At 37.9% G+C, this 26,390-nt stretch overlaps 1 protein-coding gene across 1 annotated transcript; it reads right to left on the bottom strand.

The window, feature by feature from the left end:
- Positions 1–253: 253 nt before the first annotated feature.
- On the bottom strand, positions 254–25,777 carry LOC139946945 (macoilin-like). The gene is made up of 11 exons (XM_071944733.1): positions 25,614–25,777; positions 19,832–19,973; positions 18,944–19,070; positions 14,744–14,876; positions 13,619–13,812; positions 10,333–10,816; positions 9,413–9,571; positions 8,531–8,713; positions 7,361–7,484; positions 6,913–7,087; positions 254–6,008 (listed from the first exon to the last, which is right to left on the bottom strand). The coding sequence occupies exons 1-11, from the start codon at positions 25,691–25,693 to the stop codon at positions 5,605–5,607; spliced, it is 2,205 nt and encodes a 734-aa protein (XP_071800834.1). The 5' UTR covers positions 25,694–25,777; the 3' UTR covers positions 254–5,604.
- Positions 25,778–26,390: the final 613 nt, after the last annotated feature.

The raw sequence follows: 26,390 nt of genomic DNA, 5'->3' as shown, positions 1-26,390 counted from the left end.
TAACCCTAACCCCTTCCCAACCCTAATCCTTTTGTTCCTAGCCTAACCCTGTCATATCCCTTCCTGACAATAACCTCTTTTGAGGCTGCTACAAAGGGCAGTTTGGTACAAAATGGTCGCTATGTTATTTCTACTTAGTCAAAAGGAAACAACTTGTTATTGTTGTTTGTTTCCACTGAGGGTAGACAATTATCTGGGTTTTACTTATCACACCAACAATGAAACAAAATGGAGAGACTCAAAATGATTAATTTTTTGCAACACACAGTTTTTAATGTTTTTGCCACCCATTGGCAATACAGCCCTACTATCCATACATACTCCATGTACAATCTGTAGCTTATAAAGCATAAGGATAGAGATTAAGCTGACATAGCCCAGCGCAAAATGTGCATCAATTAGCGACATACAAAGACTCCAAAAAGGCAAAACTAGGAATGGACTGCACTCACAGAAAGAAAACACATATCTTGTCCAATCAAAACACAGCCAAGTTAAAAATTTCTAGATAATTTGCATAAGAACTTTAGGGTAAACCAAGTGACCTATTTTTCAGAAAAAAAGGTGTATGGTTTTTCACAAACCAATGTCAAAGGCCATATATAAAAGAACAGCTTAGGTTGCAGCTCTGGTTTTCCTCATTTGAATCCCGAACCAAAACTTAATGACAGAACCTAAGCCATATACGGCATTGCAATCCAAGCAGTTTGACCATTTCAAGAAAGCATAAATGGAATCATACTGTATGGAAAACCAAATACAGAGTGAAATAAATCAAGTCTTTCTTGGCTTTGCTGTAGAAATACTTTCAGATATTTTATGCAAATTACCAACATGTTTAACTGACTGCACCACTTTAGGAAGATAAACAAGGTTTCAAGGATAGTCAACAGTTAACAAACAATCTCTTTTCAATCATCACCTTCAAGGTTAGAAATTAACTTTTGTCAATAAAATCAACAGGATTGCTGACAAGTTCTCATCTTCAGATGTTTCGACAAATGAAGGGAAACTAATCAAGGTTTCTCTACTCACTCTCAAACCAATAGGAATCTGGGTTTTTTTCCCAAATAAAAATGTAAGTCTGATGACAAGTTCCTAACAAAGAGCAACCACACTACCATTGTACTGTAACTCCAATATAATGTGGTCTCTGCTGTTTTGTCCTAAATCTATATGTGACCACATTTGTTAAGTGGCCACAAATACCGAGTTTTCATTTATCCAGTTGTGAATTTGATTTGAATACAGTTTGTTGCAATGACTTGCTTATTGTCACACAAGTGACTGCTTACATTTAAATTCAATGGACTACAGATGGTATCAGGCAAGCTTTTGCAAACACTCATACACAATTCTGAAGGTACCAAGCTTGGTAAAAGCTTGCCTGAACCCTATGACAAAGCGATTCTATCTTTAGTCTTCAGAATTCAATTTGATTATTCACTTTTGACCAGTCAAGTCATTGTATCAGACATTCAAAATCAAACTCACAAATTGCTTAGTTGGTATGCCACAGTGGCAACAATTATTGAAAGCAGCCAAAAATGTTCAGTAAATGAAATAAATTTGCAGCAGGAACCGACCAGTGATCTTCAGTTACACCTGGGCCCTTCTCCTCAAAGCCGCTAAGCAGAAATAATTGCTAAGCCAAATAATAGCGTGGTATCAGTAGCAATCATGTGAAGGACACAGCATTTTGACTGGTACCCTGCTTCGGCTAAGCTTGATTTATTTGTGCTCAGCAAATTCTTAATGCTTAAGAAAATGGAGCCCTGTCCTTATTTATCATTTATTATTACAGTCGTTGTAAGGGTTTTTAAAATGAACAAACAAGATAAATTAAATATAATTAAAGAACTAAATTTTCAGAAACAAAAGTGTTTGTTATGACATATATACTCGGGGTTAACCATTCGTACCTTGTTAAAAAAATACAAATTAAATCATCAATATTAATAATTTTCTCTGCTTTGGTTGAGTTACTCAGACTACAATTTTGTTTATCTCTTGAAATAACATCTGTCATATTGGAAGAGATTATTGAATAAAAATGAACTTTTTTTTAATACTGATTTAAAACAGAAACTCCTCCAAAACCAAGCTTTGCTTGGGATTATTCCACAACATAAAGACGTTCCAAAGTTTATTGCTTCTACTTCATTTGACCCAATGAAGGGAATTCAGAGATAAAAAAATGATATATTATCTTATGGTCAACACTTTCATTTATGATGTATTGACTACAAACCTTATCAGCCAAGTCCAAAACTTTCTTTCTTTGTGTTGATGAAATCACCAACAATGAAATGTGAAGATTCAATAAGTATAGCTTGCAGGTCTTGACCAAGGTCTTATTATAGACCCCAAACCTAAACGATGATACAACTCAAGAGGTTAACCAGAAACACAAAACTTTTTACCCTTCAGTGACTGCTTCAATTTTTTTCAAAGAAAATTGGAAGGCTCCAGGACCTTTAAGCACTTGATAATTCTAAAGGATATGTTTATGCCCAACGTTACTCTTTTTGTCACAAAAACATTGTGTATTTGGGTTTCTGAAAAGGGGAAAACAAAACTGGTCTATCTATCAACAATCTTGCAGGGTTAACAAATTTACCAAATTAAAATTAGAGGCGTTATTATAAATCAAAACAAATCAAAATACAGGACCAAAATGAGATCCTAGGATGTGCATGGGTATTAAGTGTTGGGGTTTAGAAAAGTGGAAACCATAACCCGGCTGACAGTTTCATATTTTGGCCGATAAATAAATCTCTTGTTTCTGGTGACTAATTTAAATCATGGTGCAGTGTTGACTATTGTGTGGTGCTGTGGGAGATGGTAGTTTCACGCAAAAAAGCAAGGTGTTCTTGCAAGTGCAAAGGTGAGTTCATCTCTCTCAAATTCTTGTACTACAATTTGCAAACTTTGTGACATAATGCACTCAAGTGCTTGGCTTATAGCTTTCCTGTTGTAAATGAACTAAGGAGCTTTAGCCGGGGTTTAGAGAAAGCCCCAGGCTGGCAAAGGAAAAACAATTCTTGTATACCAAGAATCATAACCACCACAGCAGCCTGGGTACAAGATCAGATGCCGACCAATCATAAAATATCTACCTTTTAAAGGAAAGTTTGAGACTTTGATAAAGTCAAGTATTGACAGCTATTCAAAGATTCAAGAAACCTCTCTACACCTGAGAAAAATTATTCATCTTTGAATCATCTTTGCTGACAAAACTAAGCATGAGAAACAAGAGATTATTTGTACATGGCCATTATTTGGACATCTTTATCGGAAGACCTGTCATGAGCTTCTGTATCATATTTATTTGAGACATGACTCAATGACACACAGAATAAAATACACTCAATAGAAATAGAAGTTATTACAGCACCCAGTCCTTAAATAAAATGGTTTCATGTTCACATTTGCTAAAATAATTCAAACAATTGAACAAGTATAAGACTTACATTGTGAACTTTTGAGGAATCAATCATGGCATTTTACATTTGTCAAGTATAAACCAGGGTTTAATAAGACCAATGACCATCAGGTTGGAACTTAATAAACAAATTGCTTTATTAATTAAGTAATAGTGACAGAAAATGCCTTTAGTGCAACATCTTTCACTTAGTTATGTGGAACTGGTCAAACCAACATCACCTTTTTGTTTTCATCAGGTTCCCATTGTCAAACCATGTCCAGAAAAAGAAAAAAAATCAAAACTCGGATTACATTAAAAATAGAAGATTTTAAAACCATGTCAGATAATTTGTAAACCAGCTTTGTTCATCGACTGATTCAACGTGTTTCCCAAGAAACCATAAGACACATATGAATGGAGTAAGAAACCTTGTTTAAACACAACACAAAAGACACATTCAAGAGATTCCGCAACCACCCACAGTACATTCCTGATAAGTTTTGCAGTTCTTAAGAAAAGTTGAGAGAAAGTATTTTTTCAAGCGTCCCAAGATGCACTTTTTTCCATTTGTAAACCTTGCTACTCCACTTCTACAAAGCACATGTAAGACGACAAAGTTTCTGAAAACAAGCAATGTAATGGCAAAAAATAGCAATAACTGCACGCAATACTTGCATGCTTCTCTTTGCAATACAAACAAAGCATATGGTAAAATTAGACAACCATAACACATGGTTGTACAGTAGTCATACGGCTTACTCTAATACAGTACTACATCACTAGACTGGTATGTATACACAGAGAGGTTACGACCTATGACATTTGATCTCTGACCTTAAATATCTCAGAATGGTTTTGACCCTAAATATCTCCAAATGGTTTTGAATGGAGCGTTACAGTGGCTAACTTGAATTAACCTTGTGCAATTGATGTCATCAACCTATTTGTGATGACTTGATGTTGTTTATATCAGGTGCTTGATCACAACTGAAGGGCGTTTCAAACTACTTATTGATTTGATGGCGAGTATGGAGAGCTGTTTGAGTTATGAGACCCACATACATGTATATAGCGCCACGTTTTCAACCAGAAAACACCTTCTCTTAACAATAAGCGTATTGAGTTCTTTTGTATGCGCTACACAAAACTTGTGACCTAGGGCTTTACGTCCAATCAGAGGGATGATGCCATTATGGTAAAGTGTCTTTATACTCAAAGACACACAAGACCAATACCCAAGCTCTGACAACCTTGAGTCCAGTACACCAGACCGCTTTGCCACAACACTGCCACTGAGTAAACAAGTTGTGTGTTAGCTGTTACAATCAAACAGAAAAAGACTCAAGATGGGCGTGAGCTTTGTGAAATAATTAGTGTTAAAGCAAAACACCAATGCGGTCTAGACCATTACAGAACAATCTTGATGAAGTTGGTTGAGTTTCTTCCTATGAGAATATGACTTTCAGTTACACAAGGTTTATGTTATCCCATTGATTATTATTATTTAGTTTGAATGACGTCAATCTATGTCCTTTTTAATTCCCTTCCTTTGATTGGGTTCCTCAAGAAACATATTTCATGCTGTTCTTAAATGAATCTAAATTAAATTGTCCATAATTTCAACCTCACATAAGATCAGACATTTTTTTTTCGTTCAAATGGATAAGTAATCTCATTTGGAATCACATTCTGATGAACTTTTGCCTTGAAGATGTTGTTGATACGAAAGGTTTGCATGATGAATAAAGTTGAGATGATTTCCTTTAGGAAATTAACCGTGATGTGGAAATTGAGATTCAACCCTCCTACTGTCTGACCATTCAATACCATTCATTGAGGGTTTGAATGAAAGATGCACTACGTTAGACTGTAATATGCTATCATGTAGTAAATGCATCTACCAAACACAATCCCTACAGTTGAATGGTTTCAAATGGTTGGTCAACTTACTGGACAATGTTATGTAATTCTGAAAATGGTCAGGTAACCAAGTTTACAGGACTGCTCAAGAAGAAAGCCTTTCTGCTCAGGAGAACAAAAGTCACAAAATGTTAATGTGACATGGTGTTTTGGTTGGCAACCGTTTTCCAGTAAGCAAAAGTCTATTTGCTTTAGCAGTTCTATAAATATAGGCCCAGGTCTGCGTAAGGTACTCTCTGTGTGTTTTTCTACCCTGTCTAGTTACTTTTTGGTCTGTATACAGCCGCGTTGGGATCCAACACTGACTTGCCATTACCAATACTTGGCACCGGACTAACTGAAGGAGACGGTGACTGTGAAGATGAAGAACCCTGTGGAATGGAGACTGGGGTAGATGAAGCCGACGCTCCTGTAGTCACTGACTGTGTGACCTGAACCCCTCTAGAAGCATCACCACCACCACCACCACCACCCTGGGCATGAGGACTTACTGGCAGAATGACTGGAGGCTCTTCAGAGCTAACAAAGTTACCTGAATAGCGTGGAGTACCAGAGATTGGAGACGTGGAGCCTGAGTAGTTACTATGAGGCATTACAGCCATCACTTCAGCTATTTTAGTCTTCAGGTCATGAATCTCACGCTCTTTCTTCATCAGTGCAGCTGTAAACAAAGAAATATCAAAACTAGAAATTACTAGGTAATAAGTTTGCTTGGAAGTGAAGTTACAGAGTACATTCTCACCAAGATGATTTGTGAAATATGTCATTAAAAAACCATTCACTTCTACCCTTTCAGTTAAAACAGTGCCAACATCCACCTTGCTGCTTCACAATGAATGGACTTAAAAAACCAGGGTCCTGCTGCGGACGCTACATGACAACCTAAACCTTGTCAACCATTGTCCCATGATACATTGTGAAAATGGTCTCTTCTAGGGAACTATAGAGACGCACTCTATTGTGAATTGCCCCGTACTTCCTCCTTGCCTTGGAGCCCCTTTAATGATTCCAGTTAAACATTTATAAATAAAAACACCCTTTACTTAATCGCATTCACATTGGATTAACATTCACCCAGACCATGGGTAACATTCCAATGGGTAAATCTTATCAATGTCCTTACTTGGACTATTTGACGTAGGTAAACTAAACGATGGTAAAACAAATTGACTGACTTAATATAAAGAGCACAATGCCAGTTACCTCTCACTTGATGTGACAAAAAACTAACCTTGCTTGTTAACAATTGTTGAAGAGAAGCACAGCAAATAAGTAAGACAACCTACTGAGTTCTGTATACTGCTACGACAATCACACGAGTGTGAACATCACCAGTACAGGCATGTTGTAGTTTAGGTCAGTTTGTCATGTGATCATGGCTGTGCAGAAAACTAGACATGGTATTTTACTGGCTGGTTTAACCAGGATGAGAGACAGAAGGTGGCCGGTTAAACTACCCATTGGAGTCCGTTAAGTCACCTGGAACAAGGCTAAGGAAAAAACCTGCCTTGACTGAAGTATACGGGCCATTATTTGATTTAGAATGAGAGAGAGATAAATCTTACTCTGCATGATCTCCATCTGTCTACGAGCATCACCCAAAGCAGAGAAGAGGTCTAGCTTCAAACGAGTCTCAGCACTCAGGCTAGTCTCTAGCTTAGCTGTTCTATCTTGCATTGCCATCAGCGCAGACATTAAGATATCCGTTTTATTCTGCGTGTCTTGACGCTCATGCATTAACTAAGAGAAATAACACAAAGGAAAGTTTTACAATCGGTGGCAAATAAATATATTTGTTAACATAAAATGTTCATAGTATGTTGGATTTTGTTGGATTCTTCCCAATCCTCACAAATCTAAAACATGTTCCATTGGATAACCCTTTCAAACTCCAAAAGCATAATCTGTTGGACTATCCTGAATCCAACAGCATACTCGTTCTCTGAGACCTTTTGGTTAAGGTTGCCAAAATAACAACAGATGTGTGTCAAGAAACAATGTTAACATCCATACCTCTGTTTTTTTCTCCAATTCTCTGAGGTGATCATCTTTATCTCTAGATTCTTGTCGTAGACGTTGGATCTCAGATTCTTGATCTAACATCCTCATCCTACAAGTCTCACCACATTCTCCATATCTATCAATCAAATCAAATCAAATCAAATCAAATCAAATCAAATCATAGAGTATAAATCATTACATGGCTTAGGAGCTTGTCACGCATAGATAGTTTCCAATGTATGGCACTTGGGTTTTCTCTTTGGATTGTGTCAAGTGGAGGAACTTTTCAATGCAGCCAAGTAGTTGACCGACCAATCATGCAAGGTATTTCATCTTCTTTTTATGCTCATTCATGCAAGATAAAGATAGTGTCCGATAGATGGCACTTGGGTTTTTGCTTTAGGCTGCGCCAAGGAATGTCATCAAACTCCTGCTTGTCACATGCATTTAGTTAACAAAATGACTATTATTGCCGTAAATATGACTGACTTTATGGGAACTATTTAGTGAAAACAGCCTCAGTACTCTAGTTATCACATGTTTTATACAGTCTGTCTTTTCAACATAATAGTCTGTACTTGCCATTTACCACAAACCTGACAAATTCAGGGGGGAATATTGTTGTTAAAATGAAACCCTTGTTTATGTCAATTGCCACACATTCAACTTCCTTTACGTTGCCTAACATCCTCAAAGGGAAGGTACACATTTGGTAATTGTCAAAGACCAGTATTCCCACTTGGTGTATCCCAACATAAGCAAAAAATAATAAGCCTGTGAAAATTTTGGCTCAATTGGTCATCAAAGTTGCGAGAAAATGATGAAAGAAAAAACACCCTTGTTGTACGAATTTGTGTGCTTTCAGATAGTATAGGAATAAAACACTTCTAGCTAGAAGTCTTTTATTATTTGAGTGAGACATTACTTCTTTCTCAAAATCTCTGCTACTTCAGAGGGAGCTGTTTCTCACATTGTTTTATACTATCAATAGCCCACCATTTACTTGTTACCAAGTCAGTTTCTATGATAATATTTGTTTTGAGTAATTACCAAACGTGTACCTTCCCTTAAAGCAAATTAGCAAGGTAACTTGTCTCCCTGCATGAAGTGGTTAAACAATGCCGTCTTATAAATGATTCCCCAGGGGGTCAATCGTTATCCTTTGTTGTAAAGACAACTTACCTTCCTGGTGTTACCATTGCTGCTGCCCTCGCTGCTGCTGCCTCTTTAGATTTACGGGTTTTACGTTCCTCTCGCATCAGACCTTCCAGAGACGTACGAGAATCACGCTCAGTCTTCAGCTGCTGTTCAAAACGAGCGATATTCTGCTTATCTTGCTGTTTCTGAGTAACAAGATTATGCAACCTAAAAGAAAACACACACAAAGTTTGAAGAGCATGGATGAAGGAACACATACATTGGGTGGGATTCAAACCCAAGACCTTTGCAATTCTAGAGCATGTCTTATCCTTCAACCACTCAGCTTTCTTTTCACAGAACTTGGGAAAGTATTAGGCATACAGTGCCTAACACACATCGGTGTATGAGTAGAAACAAATAACATTCCTATTCCTGATGTAGATTTAGCATTCTTTAAATGGTTGATGACTAAGGAAAAAACTCCCATCTTCTATAATCACTGAAATCAAAGATTCAGGTGGACTGAGGCCTGTAAACCCAATTCCTGATCAATGGTCAGGCATGCCAATCTTACGCAAGTCTTGGGTCATCTGTAGGCAAGTTGACCTATGGAGTAGGGGGTTAAGGAGTGTCACATGACCTACAATCCTCCAATCAAATGACAAGGTTCTACTTGGACGCCATATAATACCTTAAAAATTAGTTTTGCAAATCGTATTTGTTGGCAACTTCACAGTCAAACACGTCTATAACCTTTTGACCATAATGGTAAGGGAGGAATGCAAAGTTAAACAGGTGATAACTCCATGTTAGCCTCAAGGTTTTCCAGGGTTATCCAGGGTTCAACATCTAATTACCGCTTGTTTAGTTCTGCAATTGTCCCTAACTAGTAGAGTGTTTTAGAAACCTATGTGAGCTACTTACTTTGTCTGCAAAGTCTCATAATCTCTTTTCATCTGATCTAACTCAGCTTGACTATGTTGCTCATCAGACAGTAGAGTGTTGACCTGTGACTTCAGATCAGCGTGTGTCTGACGACTCGCTTGTAGGTCAGCTTTCAGTCTCTTTATATCAGACTCCAACCTAATCAGAACAAGAAATTAACTATTCATGAAGCTACTCCATCTTAATTCAAAGTCTTATATTTAAATTTGGCTGTTTTTCTATTTTTAATATTAATAAATATAATATTATAATTATATTTTTATATTAATACAATTTCAAAATTTTATTGTGTTTGCAGTCGCTGGGCACTTCTGAGAAACAGTGTTTCACTGAGAGGTTTTCCCAGGGTTAAAAAGAAATGAATCAAATAAAAAATAAATCAGAACAGGGAACTGAATTCATGAAGCTACTTTATCCTCATCAGAACAAGGAATAATATCCATGAAGCTACTTCATCTTAAACAGAACAAGGAAATGAATATCCATGAAGCTACTCAATTTTAAACAGAACAAGGAACTGAATATTCATGAAGCTATTTCATCCTAATCAGAACAAGACAATGAATATTCATAAGGGTACTTCATCCTCATCAGAACAAGGAAATGAATATTCATGAATCTTCTGCATCCTGATCAGAACAAGGAAATGAATATTCAAAGAGCGTAAAGATTACATAATTCTGAGACAATCCAGCCCATAATGTCATTCCTAAACCAAATTTACCCAAAACTTGTTGTGTGCACTCACCACTGGGCAGAAACTGAATGTTATGGTTTCGCTATGACGTCAGAGGGTACATCATCTGAAGCTCAACTCCTTAGAGCCATTTCTTACCTAGGAAAACAACTCCCTTCCCTATAAATAAAAGCAACCCAAAGTCTGGGATCCTATAACTCACCTCAAAACCTTATCATCTTTGACAGGAGCAGAAGGCACCGTACCATTAGCTATATCAGCATTAAGATTAGTATCTTTTTCCTTGTCTTTGTTTTCCAGCTTTGAGGCTAATGGTTTTGGCTTCTTACTTCCACTATGAGAGAGAGATGATCCACTATTATCCTTCCCTGGTGGATTCTTCTGACGTTGTCCTGACCCAACCGTATTATGTTTTAAGTTTTTAGCCTGCATCTGTTCATTTGCCAAGTTTTCCTTTGACCCGTCGTAATCGTTCACACTGCGCTGTGGCAGTCTAGTCTCAATCAAGTCTGGGTCTCCAGATTTAGAGGTGACAGTGGCATTGTTACTAGAAGCTTGCTTACGAGACGTCTCCTTGCTGCTTTTGTCATTGTCTGAAGAACCCTTAGTCCCTTGGATAACTGGCGACCCTTTTCTTGAGGTAACACCGTTGGACGTAGGCTCTTCTAGTTTATTTGATATCGCTCCTAATTTGAAAAGCAAGGTACGAGAATTAGATCACAACATTGAAATATTCAACTGAATCATAGTTTTAACCCTAGCCCAGCCTACACCCATCACAATCCAACTGCATGTCTTGTATTGGGCTGAGGACTGCTTTAGTAAATACCAAGGGGCTTAATCACACATAGTAACATCTCAGCCCCTCTCAGGTACCCACTTGCACACCTGGAGAAGCAGTTATGGTTAAGTGCCTTACTGGGATGCAGCACACCCTGGTAGTGGGCACCAAGGGGGTTAATCCCACATAGTAACATCTCAGCCCCTCTCAGGTACCCACTTACACACCTGGAGAAGCAATTATGGTTAAGTGCCTTACTGGGATGCAGCACACCCTGGTAGTGGGCACCAAGGGGGTTAATCCCACATAGTAACATCTCAGCCCCTCTCAGGTACCCACTTACACACCTGGAGAAGCAATTATGGTTAAGTGCCTTACTGGGATGCAGCACACCCTGGTAGTGGGCACCAAGGGGGTTAATCCCACATAGTAACATCTCAGCCCCTCTCAGGTAACCACTTACACACCTGGAGAAGCAGTTATGGTTAAGTGCCTTGCTGGGATGCAGCACACCCTGGTAGTGGGCACCAAGGGGGTACATCCCACATAGTAACATCTCAGCCCCTCTCAGGTACCCACTTACACACCTGGAGAAGCAATTATGGTTAAGTGCCTTACTGGGATGCAGCACACCCTGGTAGTGGGCACCAAGGGGGTTAATCCCACATAGTAACATCTCAGCCCCTCTCAGGTACCCACTTACACACCTGGAGAAGCAATTATGGTTAAGTGCCTTACTGGGATGCAGCACACCCTGGTAGTGGGCACCAAGGGGGTTAATCCCACATAGTAACATCTCAGCCCCTCTCAGGTACCCACTTACACACCTGGAGAAGCAATTATGGTTAAGTGCCTTACTGGGATGCAGCACACCCTGGTAGTGGGCACCAAGGGGGTTAATCCCACATAGTAACATCTCAGCCCCTCTCAGGTAACCACTTACACACCTGGAGAAGCAGTTATGGTTAAGTGCCTTGCTGGGATGCAGCACACCCTGGTAGTGGGCACCAAGGGGGTACATCCCACATAGTAACATCTCAGCCCCTCTCAGGTACCCACTTACACACCTGGAGAAGCAATTATGGTTAAGTGCCTTGCTGGGATGCAGCACACCCTGGTAGTGGGCACCAAGGGGGTTAATCCCACATAGTAACATCTCAGCCCCTCTCAGGTACCCACTTACACACCTGGAGAAGCAATTATGGTTAAGTGCCTTACTGGGATGCAGCACACCCTGGTAGTGGGCACCAAGGGGGTTAATCCCACATAGTAACATCTCAGCCCCTCTCAGGTAACCACTTACACACCTGGAGAAGCAATTATGGTTAAGTGCCTTACTGGGATGCAGCACACCCTGGTAGTGGGCACCAAGGGGGTTAATCCCACATAGTAACATCTCAGCCCCTCTCAGGTAACCACTTACACACCTGGAGAAGCAATTATGGTTATGTGCCTTACTGGGATGCAGCACACCCTGGTAGTGGGCACCAAGGGGGTACATCCCACATAGTAACATCTCAGCCCCTCTCAGGTACCCACTTACACACCTGGAGAAGCAATTATGGTTAAGTGCCTTGCTGGGATGCAGCACACCCTGGTAGTGCGCACCAAGGGGGTTAATCCCACATAGTAACATCTCAGCCCCTCTCAGGTACCCACTTACACACCTGGAGAAGCAATTATGGTTAAGTGCCTTGCTGGGATGCAGCACACCCTGGTAGTGCGCACCAAGGGGGTTAATCACACATAGTAACATCTCAGCCCCTCTCAGGTAACCACTTACACACCTGGAGAAGCAATTATGGTTAAGTGCCTTGCTGGGATGCAGCACACCCTGGTAGTGCGCACCAAGGGGGTTAATCACACATAGTAACATCTCAGCCCCTCTCAGGTAACCACTTACACACCTGGAGAAGCAATTATGGTTAAGTGCCTTACTGGGATGCAGCACACCCTGGTAGTGGGCACCAGGGGTTAATCCCACATAGTAACATCTCAGCCCCTCTCAGGTACCTACTTACACACCTGGAGAAGCAATTATGGTTAAGTGCCTTACTGGGATGCAGCACACCCTGGTAGTGGGCACCAAGGGGTTAATCCCACATAGTAACATCTCAGCCCCTCTCAGGTAACCACTTACACACCTGGAGAAGCAACTATGGTTAAGTGCCTTACTGGGATGCAGCACACCCTGGTAGTGGGCACCAAGGGGGTACATCCCACATAGTAACATCTCAGCCCCTCTCAGGTAACCACTTACACACCTGGAGAAGCAATTATGGTCAAGTGCCTTACTGGGATGCAGCACACCCTGGTAGTGGGCACCAAGGGGGTACATCCCACATAGTAACATCTCAGCCCCTCTCAGGTACCCACTTACACACCTGGAGAAGCAATTATGGTTAAGTGCCTTGCTGGGATGCAGCACACCCTGGTAGTGGGCACCAAGGGGGTTAATCCCACATAGTAACATCTCAGCCCCTCTCAGGTACCCACTTACACACCTGGAGAAGCAATTATGGTTAAGTGCCTTACTGGGATGCAGCACACCCTGGTAGTGCGCACCAAGGGGGTTAATCCCACATAGTAACATCTCAGCCCCTCTCAGGTACCCACTTACACACCTGGAGAAGCAGTTATGGTTAAGTGCCTTACTGGGATTCAAACCCACATTTGGATGATTCATCCATCAGAACTTGAGTCTCACCTTTTTGTTTCTCTGCTATTAAGACAGCATTCTGAAGCTGATGGTGCTGTTGTTGTTCTGGTGGCAAGGCTTGTTGTAACAGCTGGATGTAGAAATCGTTTTCTTTCTGGACCTCTTTCTGCTTCCGAAGTCTCATACGATCGCTGATGTAACTTTTAAAACTAATACCGAGTGTAACTACTGGATAACCAATGCTACAATGGACAAGAAAAAAACATCATTTAACATCACACATCTTATCAAACTAACAACATATTTATATAGGATTTGAGGCATTGCATGGTGAGGTATCAATGTATATTTGGTTTGCGGTAACACCATGTGTGTATCTACTTGCCAGGTAGAGTTGTTCTGCTGACGATGACTAGAGCAAGCTAGTCGAAACGTTGAGACCAATTCAGAACTCCACGGCAGTACAGTTAATTACGATCCTATAAGCCAAGTAGTAGTCTAGTCTATTTTCTATACCATCAGCCCTGATACTAGTTAAAAAGCAGGACAGTTCTTTTCAGAACTGAGAAGTCTCCCGAACCTCCGATTATCTACTCAGCGGCAGTAGAATAAAGCAAGACAGTTCTCCAAGAAAAACTCTACCTAGCAAGAAGATACACACATGGTGTTACTGCAGACCAAATATACAACAAAATATTTGTTTTTCATTACCAGGGCCCAATTTCATAGAGCTGCTTAAGTACAGAGAGTATCTAAGCACAAAACTATCGCGCTTACCAGACCAAGGTTACAAGCAAAAATGACAAGTCATAATCTGATCTCACGGCAATGACCAGGGGCAAGAAGGCAATGTCCAGGGGCATTAAGGAAATGGCCAGGGGCATAAATACAATGACCAGAGCAAGAAGGCAATGAGTAGTGGGCAAGAAGGCAAAGAGCGGGGGCATAAAGGCAAAGAGCAGGGGCATAAAGGCAATGGGCAGGGGCATAAAGGCAATGAGTAGGGGCTAGAAGGCAATGTGTAGGGGCAAGAAGGCAAAGACCAGGGGCATAAAGGCAATGGGCAGGGGCATAAAGGCAATGAGTAGGGGCAAGAAGGCAATGACTAGGGACATGAAGGCAATGACAAGGGGCATTGAGGTAATAGCACAAATCATCAAGTATTTTATTTACCAATGTGCTGCAAATGGTCTACAGAGATCCAAATGAAAAGGTATGGCTGATCTGAATTCTCGCAATCGAACCGACGCCTCGATGTAAACAAACAACAGCCATAATGATACTGTGGGCAGACAGATGCCTCGATCTGTAGACAAAGAATACATCAATGGTTCATTAGTAACTTACCAATGTGACAATATCGGAGACTTCATATCGTACCAATAAAAGATGCAATTACACACAATGTACGTAGCTCTCTCAACAAAATTCCAATCATATCCATGTTAATATTTCAAGGTAGCGCTTTCATTTAAATTCTAGCTACTGATGAAGGCAACAGACTGCGTAATATTAGGAAGAGTAAAATGAATGTTAAACCCTAATAATTGATGAAAGGTTACATGTACATGTCTACAAGCAGTAAATGAGAATGATTACTAATGCACAGTACATGGATTTGGATATTTTTTGAATGCTTAGCGTTTTTTTGTGTGTATAGTGCATGTTTTATATTGTACTGTGTAGTTGTGTACATGTACAGTACTTGTTCATGTGACCCTAGGGCCCCAGTTCTTTGATAAACGATGGGACTACTCTGGTTAAACAAGACCAAATGATAGTGCATCATGTCTGTCATAAATGACACTCCTGGCGCCGACATCCAAATAATTAAGTTTGTTGCATTGATGCAAACAAAATGTAAACTAAATACAATTAGAGTATGGGATTGGAGTTGACTGCTGAACGCAACTAAATATAACCATAACTTATGTGAATTCTGTTGCATTTGGCAGGGTTAGGGTTGAAGAAACACTTTCCCCCAACTTCCATTTTTTTTACTTACTAATTTTATTTATGTATCCATTTATCTATTTACTTATCTATTTGTTTAGTCATCATTATTTGGTTCTGTATTAGCTGCAAACAAAAACACTTCTCTGCAAAAATCAAGCAGCACTCCATTTAAAAATATTCTCCCTCCAATTTGACATTTGTACATGTTGTAATTTACCTTACACATGTAATCTACAAATCATATTCACAGAGGGACACTGTCATAATGCAAATTAAGCTGGTAATAACATCAACTACAAGTTAATAAATCATTCCATCTACTGAGATGGGAATTATCCAAACATTAGACAGGATGCAATTATTATTCCCAATGACCAGTCCACTTGTTGATGTCCAACCAACACAAATATCACGCTCTTAATTTGATCAAATCTCTTCTGATTCATCTTAGTCAGACGACATTTGGTCTGGGGAAGATCCGTTACCATGGTAACCACACATTTTATGGTGATAGGGCAGGGAGTGGTGGTCTATGTTTTACTCTCCCGGTGGGATTGATGGTATTGTTAAGAGATGAGGTAGTATTACAGGGTCGTAATGTGATGTGTGAGTAGTGGACGATGTGCCACGGTCTGCCATGGCGTAGATGACGTTAAATGATGCACTTAGATTCATAATCATGTACAAATTGAAGAGACGTGCATAGTGCACTGTGTAAGCATGGAAGTCACTTCACTATAGTGAATCACCATACACCTTACAGTATCTCACTCATGCCATTGTGTGATGAGGATTTATATTAATCTCTATGTTAACAGCTTATATCCATAATCAATGGATTATAAGATTAATATCAAAATATTAAAACAAAACAAACAATGTGGATAATAACTTCCTATTTGATAACAACTGCATTTGATTAAGAAACAATGAAGGGCCAAGAAGATACATGAATTTTCACTGCTAATATTTGATTGGGTTTACATGTTATTAACAATAGTTTTGGCACGTCTCACGCATATTGTAGAACCAACCATTGTGCAATTAACATTGATCCTTTTCTTACAATGCTTAAGTTTTATGTAGTTTTTGGGAAAGTCAAATAGAAACAATATGAAAGTAAAAATATTTCAATGAATGACTAGAAAACCCTAGAATTAGAGTTGACCTCAGTTTCCGGTCGGTTACTTGTTAATTGTCAGTCAATGCTACCCAACTGACATTCTTTATGATGTAAGACTATGGAAAGAAATGCAATGTACATGTAAAATAAAATACTAAAATATATAAAAAGTATTTGGGTCAGATAAAAAAATGTAAAGACTATGATGAGAGGAAACTAGAATGAAACCCAAGAGAAATGTACTCAAAGAGCAAGAAACGTGATTTATCAGCAATTTATTTGACTCTACTGGAGTACTAAAGACCCAGTCAACACTCAAAGGGGTCTCTATAAATGAAAGCCCCATACAAAATGTGTGCCTAGAGATTTGGTTCCAAAGTAAATGAAATTAGAGGTAACTCTAGTTCCTTGTATGATTCAACTTCACATAGTCTAAGAGAGAGTGCAATGCACTTGATCATGGCTATGCATATCACTTGACATTTTACCACGTCTTGACAGTTTTTGAATATCTTGGAATATTTCCTTGTCTGGTAGCAAGGGGTTTAAAGGTTGAGTTGTTTAATGAATTGAACGAGGGGAGAAATTTACCGACTCTGTTCATCAACACAAAACTTTTCATGTAAACAAATGTTTAAAATGTTTGTCCACAGGTCAAATACAACGTGTGTACTACTTAAAACACTTAAAGACCAGTCAAAATTCACTCCAAATGTTTGATTGGTTAGTTCAGAATTGAAAAGCATCTCTATTTACTTTGGAAGAGGGAACAACCTGGTGGACTACTGAAATGCCAAGCTGCCGCCAAATCATTGAAAAAAGTAGATTTTTTTTGTGTCACGGTGATGCTAGTTTATACATATTTGCAATATTAAAAAGAAAACAGCAATGTAAGCGTCACAGTATATTTAAAAAAAACAGTGAATTCATCCATGCTTAGCAAGGTGACATCATATACCAACTGCATCTCTGGTCACAGCAATCACAAACTGACACCAACCCTCAGAAATCTGAGAAGCGACGCATGAATCGATTCTCAGATTCAACGTTTGGAATGAAAAATTATCCAAACCATATTACATGTACTTTGAGAGGAATCCTTTCTAATTAAGTCAGTTTTTATGGCCATTACTTTATGGAGCAGATACCAATTTATGACTCCACCTTTAATAAGCACAAAATGAACATGGGTGTTGGGTGGGTGTGGGATGGGATTGGGGATTGGGTGGAGTGGGTGTGTTAAATGGGTATGGATTAGATTAGGTGAAGGGTTAGGGTGGGATAGAGTTGTGTTGCCCAGGGATAAAGCTTGGTTTGGTGAGGATTACAGTGGACCGAGGTTAATTGATGAGGCAAGGATAAGTGGGTGTGAATTAGGGTTGGGTTTGGAATTAATGCTTAATGCTGTCTAGGTGTAGACTCTTTAGCAAAGAACACCATTTTTGACTGTATTCTGCGTTATTGCATCAACTCACAGTTCTAGTTGTGTGGTGTGCAAAATGTACAAATGACATCTCAATCTTTCCTCTGTATACTTTGCTGACCTGATCACAGGTCATATCGGTCATTAATAAACTAATTAACGTTGACTCTGGCTTCCTTTAAACACAGCTACAAAAAATCATTGCTAATTTGCCTCTCACCTAAAACAAACATGTCAAGTTTACACTCACTATACAAAGCAAACAATGATCATAGAGAGATCTACATGTAATGTATGCTAGCTACATGTACATGTACATGTACGTTGTACATAGCCTCAAGTAATGTTCAAATTTTAAACAGCTAAAAATACTTTCCACTTTAATCTCAAACTTCACTACTTTTATAAAGGGTAAAACTTGGTTCTAATCATATAAAATATTTGATGAGATTGACTTTACCTTTAAAAGTAAACTCAATTGTATTGAACAAATTTAACTGCAATTTCTTTTACATTTCCAGAAAGTAGTAGCTAATTTGAAATACATGTAAGTCGCTGAAAAAACTTGGTCATACATGTATGTAGATGATACAAGTGTCATGAATTGCGGCAGGAACTCTTCTTCTGGTAAGCATAATTTTACTCTGCTTAGCTGCTTTTTGTGCTTTAAGCAATCTCTTGATGAAATACAGCCATTTCGTTGAGCACGAAACGTTGCTACAGTAAGCACAACAAAATCATGCTTACTAGCAGAATAAGATTACCGGCAAGAAAAACATGCAGTATTTGTAAATGGTATCCAGTTAATTTTTGCTTAGCAGAAAGTGTAAAGTAGCATTCTTTATGATATGTTGACTTGGTCATTACTTACCAGTATGTCCCACAAAATGCTGCCATACATATGTACTAGCAGCAAAGAAGAGCCAATGCACTGGTATGAAGAGTAAACAGATCATGTCTGATGTGAAGGCAATGAATATAAAGACCACAGAAAACGCCTGCAATCAAACAGATAACATGCATTCAGTCATTGTTTCAGCAATTTATAAAAACACAACTTTCACTGTCATTTTGTCAAGGTTTTTATCCATTGATGATGTTATACAATGCATGACTCATATAGAAACTGGATTATGAAATAATGAAAATTGTGTGCATTTCTTGTATTAACTTTTAACATTCATTCTATGTTTTCCTACTCAGCTAACTAAGTAAGATACACCAATCTGAAGCTTTCAGAACTGATAAATATCTTCCCTTCAATTGACTCACTCCCATAAAGTTTTGATTTGTTTTTGTAATAATCAAACACATTACATCTAAAAAGGTTATAAATAAATTGTAAAATAAAATAATCAAACATCACAAATAAATGTTTGCCAAACAAATACTGTGGGGAAATTTATGAGGAATACTATTTAAAGGGTGTGCACAACATTGGTTAGATTGTAAATCAATAAATTAATGTCCACAGATTTGCACAGAACTCAAATGGTATCAAGATGGTGATGGTGGAATATTGGCATTATATGAAGAGTGCCTAGAGCTCTCCTCATACAATGATGGTATGCTAAGATGAATACATGGCGCACAACAAACTCAACTTAAGATGAATCTTACTGTTTTGTAAAATCAAGCCAAGGGCAACAGAGGTCATACCCTTTGTGTTATTTCAAGCCTTTGTTTATGTTTTAAAGTGAATACTCAACAATAGGTAATGGTACCTTGACTTACAATAGCAATTTGAAACATGACTTACCAGTCCCTGGTTCCTGTAATAATTATAGATGCTCCGTAACAGCAGCCACAAAGGCCACAGATACTCAAAGCGGAACTCCAAAATGAAGTCTAGTAAAAGGACAAACGCCCATATTCCCAAGAACTTCAGGTACAAGAAAGTACTGCAAATAAAGAAACAATAACAAACAATAGCTATTAATGTCAACTGCAAACACATCTTTCAAGTAATAAGCACAAGGAAAACCGGCTCTGAGGCTGCTGGTGCTACAAAATTTGGAGTGACAGATTTGGATGTAGAGCGGTATTTTAACCTGCAAACTCTAGATTTTTGTGACAGTGCTTTATTACATTATATTTTTAATATATATTAATTATTTATTTAGAGAAATGGAAGATTTTACAAGGACACAAAAGTAAACAAGCTCAATGTTGTCAAGTGGTATGGTTTTCTTCTTTTACTGACAGGGGAAGTTATAATGGAGAAGTAACAGAATGAACTTGGCATGGAATTGACATGTTGTCTAAAACAATATTGAATCAATCTAAAGACCGACTATGCTTATTGTATGTAGTTGAACCATTTTTGTTTGGTTATCTTTACAATCTTTTCCTGTCTGGTACGCTTTGCCACAAAGTATACCCTTAATTAAAGTCAACACATCTTTTTACAGGGAAATAAAATATTGCGGCTAGGTTTGACTTTTTATTTAATTTAAAATGTACAACTCAAACACAATGTTCAAGCACTTAAATGTAACATGTGATGTTTGAATACTGCAGGCCTGTTACTACACGTACATGGAGGTGGAGAGGCCGTTCTACTCAAACAATCGACTAAAAACAATCAGGTTAAGAAACCAAGAAGCAAACCATTGATTTGCAAGATGCAATTTGACTTAACAAGGCCAGACAGGCTACATGTGACTTAAAGGCATTGGACACTATTGCTAATTACTCAAAATAATTGTTAGCATAAAAACGTACTTGATAACAAGCAATGGAGAGCTGTTGATAGTATAAAACATTGTGAAAAACGGCTCCTTCTGAAAAAAACCTAGTTTTTGAGAATGAAGTAATTTCTCACTAAAATGTTTGAATTGAATAAGATACCTTAGCTGAGGTCTTGAATTCAAGGCATCTGAAAGCACACAACTTGTGTGACAAGGGTGTTTTTTCTTCCATTATTATCTCGCAACTTCAACGACCAGTTGAGCTAAAATTTGCAGTCTTGTTATTCTATGCATTATGTTGAGATTCACCAAGTGCGGAGACTGGTCTTTGACAACTACCAAAGGTGTCCAGTGCCAGTTTCACTGAAAGGGATCTAAACTATAAGTCTCATTGCATTTTAAGAACAGAAAAACACAAGGAGTCAGTTGCAATGACAGTTTACAAAGTAATAAAATAAATGTAATTAATTGGTCACATTGATGTGTATTGTACAGTCATACCCCAGTTCCAATCTGGTACATGTACGTAATTGTCCACTGAATTTTAGAATGATACATAGTCTATTATTTACCTGTGCATCATGAGATGATGGTAACATCATGTTAAACTTAATACCCAATGTGTACAAGCAGCTGCAGTCTGCCTCTTCAATGCCAAGGTATGCTGACATTACATGAGTTTTAACTCTTGGAGATTCAATGTAATTTATACATTATTTTGAACGATATCATTAACTAGGCCTATTGTTTTACAAAGACTGATTGACAATGTAGGAATTCACTATGGAGTAATATAAGAACTTTAAGGGAGCACTGGTTATGTCACCTATGTAACGCAGCCAACCCGCCAGTAGACACAAATACCCAAGGGTCAATTGGATATATGAATGTCCAAATGGTTGCTGTGTAAGCTGCAAGTGACCAGTGTAATACAATGGTCCAGCACCATCGTCTCAATGAGCAACATTGTATAAATGGTCCAAATGATTCTTATGGGCCATATCGTTTGATTTTGCACTACCCTTTAGTTCTTATAATAAATAACTTGATTTAAACATTTGAAGTTACAACAAGGAATAATGAAAATTCCTTTTTATGCAAAGATGCATTTTAGAAAAACCAAACATACACAAAAAATATATAAATTGCTAAATTATATTAAAGTTTGGTTCAATTATTTTAAATGAGTGCATTAAATGCATATCACCAACAGAAATCTACGTTTATTTATTTGTGATGTTTTGTACCTGTACAGTTTGTGTCTGCTTGGACAGTAGACAAATTATCATATTCCTAACAAATAGAGATTGCCTAACCTGAAAACCTATTTTCCATACTCTATAATTGATGAAATCAAATCCTTTTGAATCTCAAAACCTATTCAGACGCGTAGTTGGCTCAAAGCACTCAATGGCCTTCCTCTTGTTTATTCACCGCGTAGATGGCGACACTATCTGGCCAGAGGCAAACCTTTATATCACACTAGTTTTAATTGTGTTGCCTGATTTCTATAGCCTTTCATGTAACTCAGTTTGATTTGCCTTGCATAGAACCTTCCTGCTTTTAAATTATTGTTCAGGAAAGGTCGACAACAATAGGCAAGTATATTTGCTTCACATTATGATCTTGGCTGTCCAAGTTAACCATGCCCACAGATTTATCAAGCTATACAAACATAACAGTACTTGTACAATGTACTGATAATTTCTGACAACTGAAATTAAAGGGCAACACAAGCAAATCTGAGATGCTTGTTGTAATAAACAATGCATATATACACATATTGTTCTCAATGTAACTAGTCAATTTCTCCACATATCCTAGTCAAGAGAATTATTGTCAAGTTTACATGAAAAACCCAGTATCAAACAGTAGTTCAAACAAGTATTTGTTTTGAAATTTAGCTTAAATTTAAAACAGAACAAACATTTCAAAAATTCAATACCATTTTATCAGCAACTTCTGCTTCTGTTTTTTATTGTCTTTTCTTTTTTCGGTTTAATGGTATGGTTTGTTTATAATTGTCTGTCTAATGATTTCTCTACACGGTCCAACCAGAAGCCGCAATTGCCTTTCCTCATGCTCTGTTTTTAGTGCAGACACTATAGGTCCTATAACAAATACTGTGGAAACTTATTTTGTGTAGTCTCAAATTAACATTCATATACTGATTTTTGTTAATTTGTTTCTTTTGTAGCGCCACAAAGCACATTGCCTTTATGTAGGTATGTATGTAGATGTGTGTGTGCCCTTTATATTCTTGCTATTAAATTAAATGTCTCCATGTATGCACAACACTTGTCAAAAGTGATGCATACAATTTGCTTACTATAAATTTGGTAGCAGAACAGGCTCCACCACAATTTGCAAACTGACTTTGTTTTTATATGGTGTATAAAAGATCACAAACAAAACAAACGTGTACTCTAAATGTAAACTAAACAAATATACTGGTAGCTGATGAGCCAAAGGGGGCTGGTCAGAAAAAAACATCCTTGGCAGGGCCTAGTTATGGTTCTACTGTATCTGTTTCCTGCAGTACTGTAGGAACTTATTCAAAATCGAGTGACCCTTAACCTACATGTAGTGACCCTTAACCTAAAGTGACCCTTAACCAAACCAAGTGACCCTTCATGAGGGTCATTAAAGGTCAAGGTAATCAAAGGTTACATAAGTGCGTTCCAAACTTACATAGTGTAGAGAGCTAGTGGTGGGTAACATAAGACAAAGTTGCACATTACATGCATGGAATGATTCAATCATTCAATTTTGCATTCAAACTACATGTATGTACCCACTGTGGAATCTGAAGCAAGAATGCAACTGAGTAAAAATCTTGTTTATTAAGTAGTTTTACATTTTGATCGTATTTTGTGATGCTATTACATAGATCATTCATATATTACATATCTGCCAATAGGCACACAGGATACAAAGACCCCCAGAAAGCACCTGACCCTGATCTGATCCTACAAGTAACATGTATCTTAACAGACTTTTCAAATTTAATACTCAGCTCGTTTACTTTTCCAGTTTCATCAATTTGTATAAATTATTGTTGTAGTTTTGCTTTCATTTTTTTTCCTGCTACATGTATACTTTTTACTCAATAGTCAATAATCAATAGTCAAAGTATGTCAACCAATCACAATTATTATGACAGTTCATTAGTTATTACCAGCAGAAATTATTTTTAACACCTCTTAAATCCAATCCAACCTTGACCAATATGTCCTGATGTTGATTGCATTTCATTTTAAAGCGACGTCAATAATAAAGAGAATTGAATTTGATGTTTTTTTAGCGGTGCTGTAAAAGTTTCTACTGAGTAACGGCTTGCCAAATGCTAATTATAACACCTGAGGACTACCAGTCAAATTTCACCCCCAAGTACTTGGTCCAGCCTTGCTCTATGCTCCAGCCTATTTGACATTTCATTAGTCACCATGGTCACAGGCCAAATCTCAATATGCAAATGTTCCCTTTCAAAATTATGAGGGGCTGTGCTAATTTATGAACAACAATTAGCTAAGCACAAAACAACTATGCTTACCAGAAAAGGGTTACCAGAAAGCTTAGTTGCAAGCAAAAAATATAATGTCCATAAAGACTCCATATATGAACATATTGCAATTCAATTCAATTCAATTCACTTTATTATCCACGATGGGAAATTCATTTCGACCTTTTAAACAACAATTTTACAAAATTTACATAAGATTATTTAAAATATTATATAAAAACAAAACAAAAAACACTACAAGCTACAAAACTAGTTTCCTGCTTTGTTTTGCCTAGCAGATAATTATTAGGCACTATTGTCTTATTTCTTAAAGCAGCCAGTGGTTTACAGTACAGTACAAGTATGATGTAGTGTTGAAAAAAACCATGTCCAGTCACTAGTACATTTGACATTATAAGAATTGAAATAGAAAATACGTAAATGCAGGGAAAGGCATTTTTCCTGTTAAGCCTGATGGGCACCTTTATAAATAAACTGTTACAGCTACACAGATACAGATACACTCAGGGGCAACACAGGGACATGGAGGCAATTACCATGAAGTATCAAGTATGCTGTGTACTCAGTCAGACTCAGACCATGTACATGGGTGAGTGACCTTGTTATAATACAACCCAATAAACCCAACCCATAATTCATGGTTTTTTTCCCAATGTTTGAAATCATTCTTCAGAAAGCTATGTAACCGAGTATCCACCAATAAATATGCAGATGTTCTCTAATAATAATATATGCAAAAGTACTCCAACTCTACAAACAGGAAGTGAAAGTAAGTAAGTGAGCATGAACAACAAAAATCACAAAACTTGAATGAACTGATAAAATAATATTTCAACATGGATGAACCTTAAGTTTAGGTGTGAGTACACTCAAAACATCAATTATACACTTTGGTTATTATGACTGGCCTCGGAGACTACCAATCAATTGATATTTGTATTACTAGCAATATCACCCCACCCACCACCATTGGTCACACTGTAATGTGCCTGGCTTGTCACACTAAATGGCCATGCTGTTTAGTGTTTTGTCAACATTGAAAACTACCTTTCTAAATGCAGCCTTTTCAAACTTAAATCCAATTAATTAACAGTTGATTTATACGTTATAGATACCCAATATCCACAAATAAACATTTATTACATCATAATTTATATGTAACGTTCAAAAAGCGATACATCACTCGGCGAATAATGTGGTCACATTTTTTACATGGCGACCAATCTGTGCATTTACTAATGATGTGCAGTATGCAAACCCATTACAGTACACACACAGACATCCTTGATTTTTTGTACCACTCTCTTATTTTCAATCAAAAATCTCACCTGCCGTAGATGCCTTCTGCGATCTTGTTTCGTTTCAGAGGGCGTCTTAGCTTACCACATTCGGCATTTCTCCTCTTCATATTCCTTAGTTCGGCGAACTTATGTTAGAATTTCGGCAAAATAATTACACGATGCCTTCCTCAGTAGCTAAAAATGTCCGCTTTCTTTACTGAATTTTACTCCTGTTGCATTTTTTGTCATGTAGTTCGTGATGTCTGTGTATCGTTTATTGTCGGTGACTGCGCATGTGCAATGACACTTGTCCCGGGGTGCTCTCGCTCGATCTCTGTCTGTCTAACTTGTAAATTCCAAATAAAGAAGAAAAAAGGGTTTAGGCGGCATGTTGTTGCTTCTTTCCCCTACAAAGAAACTTCGGCTACTAAAAAAAAATTCACTGTGTTACACAAAAACCCCACCCCAAAACATGATTTACACCAATAACTTCCAATATCATTGGAAGTAATAGGCGCGTAAATAGTGAAATGCTGTCATTAAATATTATTCTGTATCCGAAACGCACAAGTGACAAAGTTTGAAAATTGCAGCTTTTCCCCTAAAATTCTACCCTTGGTTGTTATATTACTGTCTAAAACACATATTAGAATAAAATGGCGATCTTTTTTCGGAGATAATGATAGACCCCAAAATATACGAATTCAAGAGGTTGATTGTTTTAGTATTAGTATTAATTAGTCTATCTTTTTATAACCATGGGGGTAATTAAGTATGAAATTTAATTAGGAGGTAGACTGGGCCGGCCCCTGTCAGACGTTCAGG

The sequence above is a fragment of the Asterias amurensis genome, chromosome 14 (genome assembly GCF_032118995.1).
Source record: "Asterias amurensis chromosome 14, ASM3211899v1".
In the NCBI taxonomy this organism is placed as follows: domain Eukaryota; kingdom Metazoa; phylum Echinodermata; class Asteroidea; order Forcipulatida; family Asteriidae; genus Asterias; species Asterias amurensis.
Note: the sequence above shows the minus strand (reverse complement) of the source record. Positions and strands in the feature narration are given on the sequence as shown.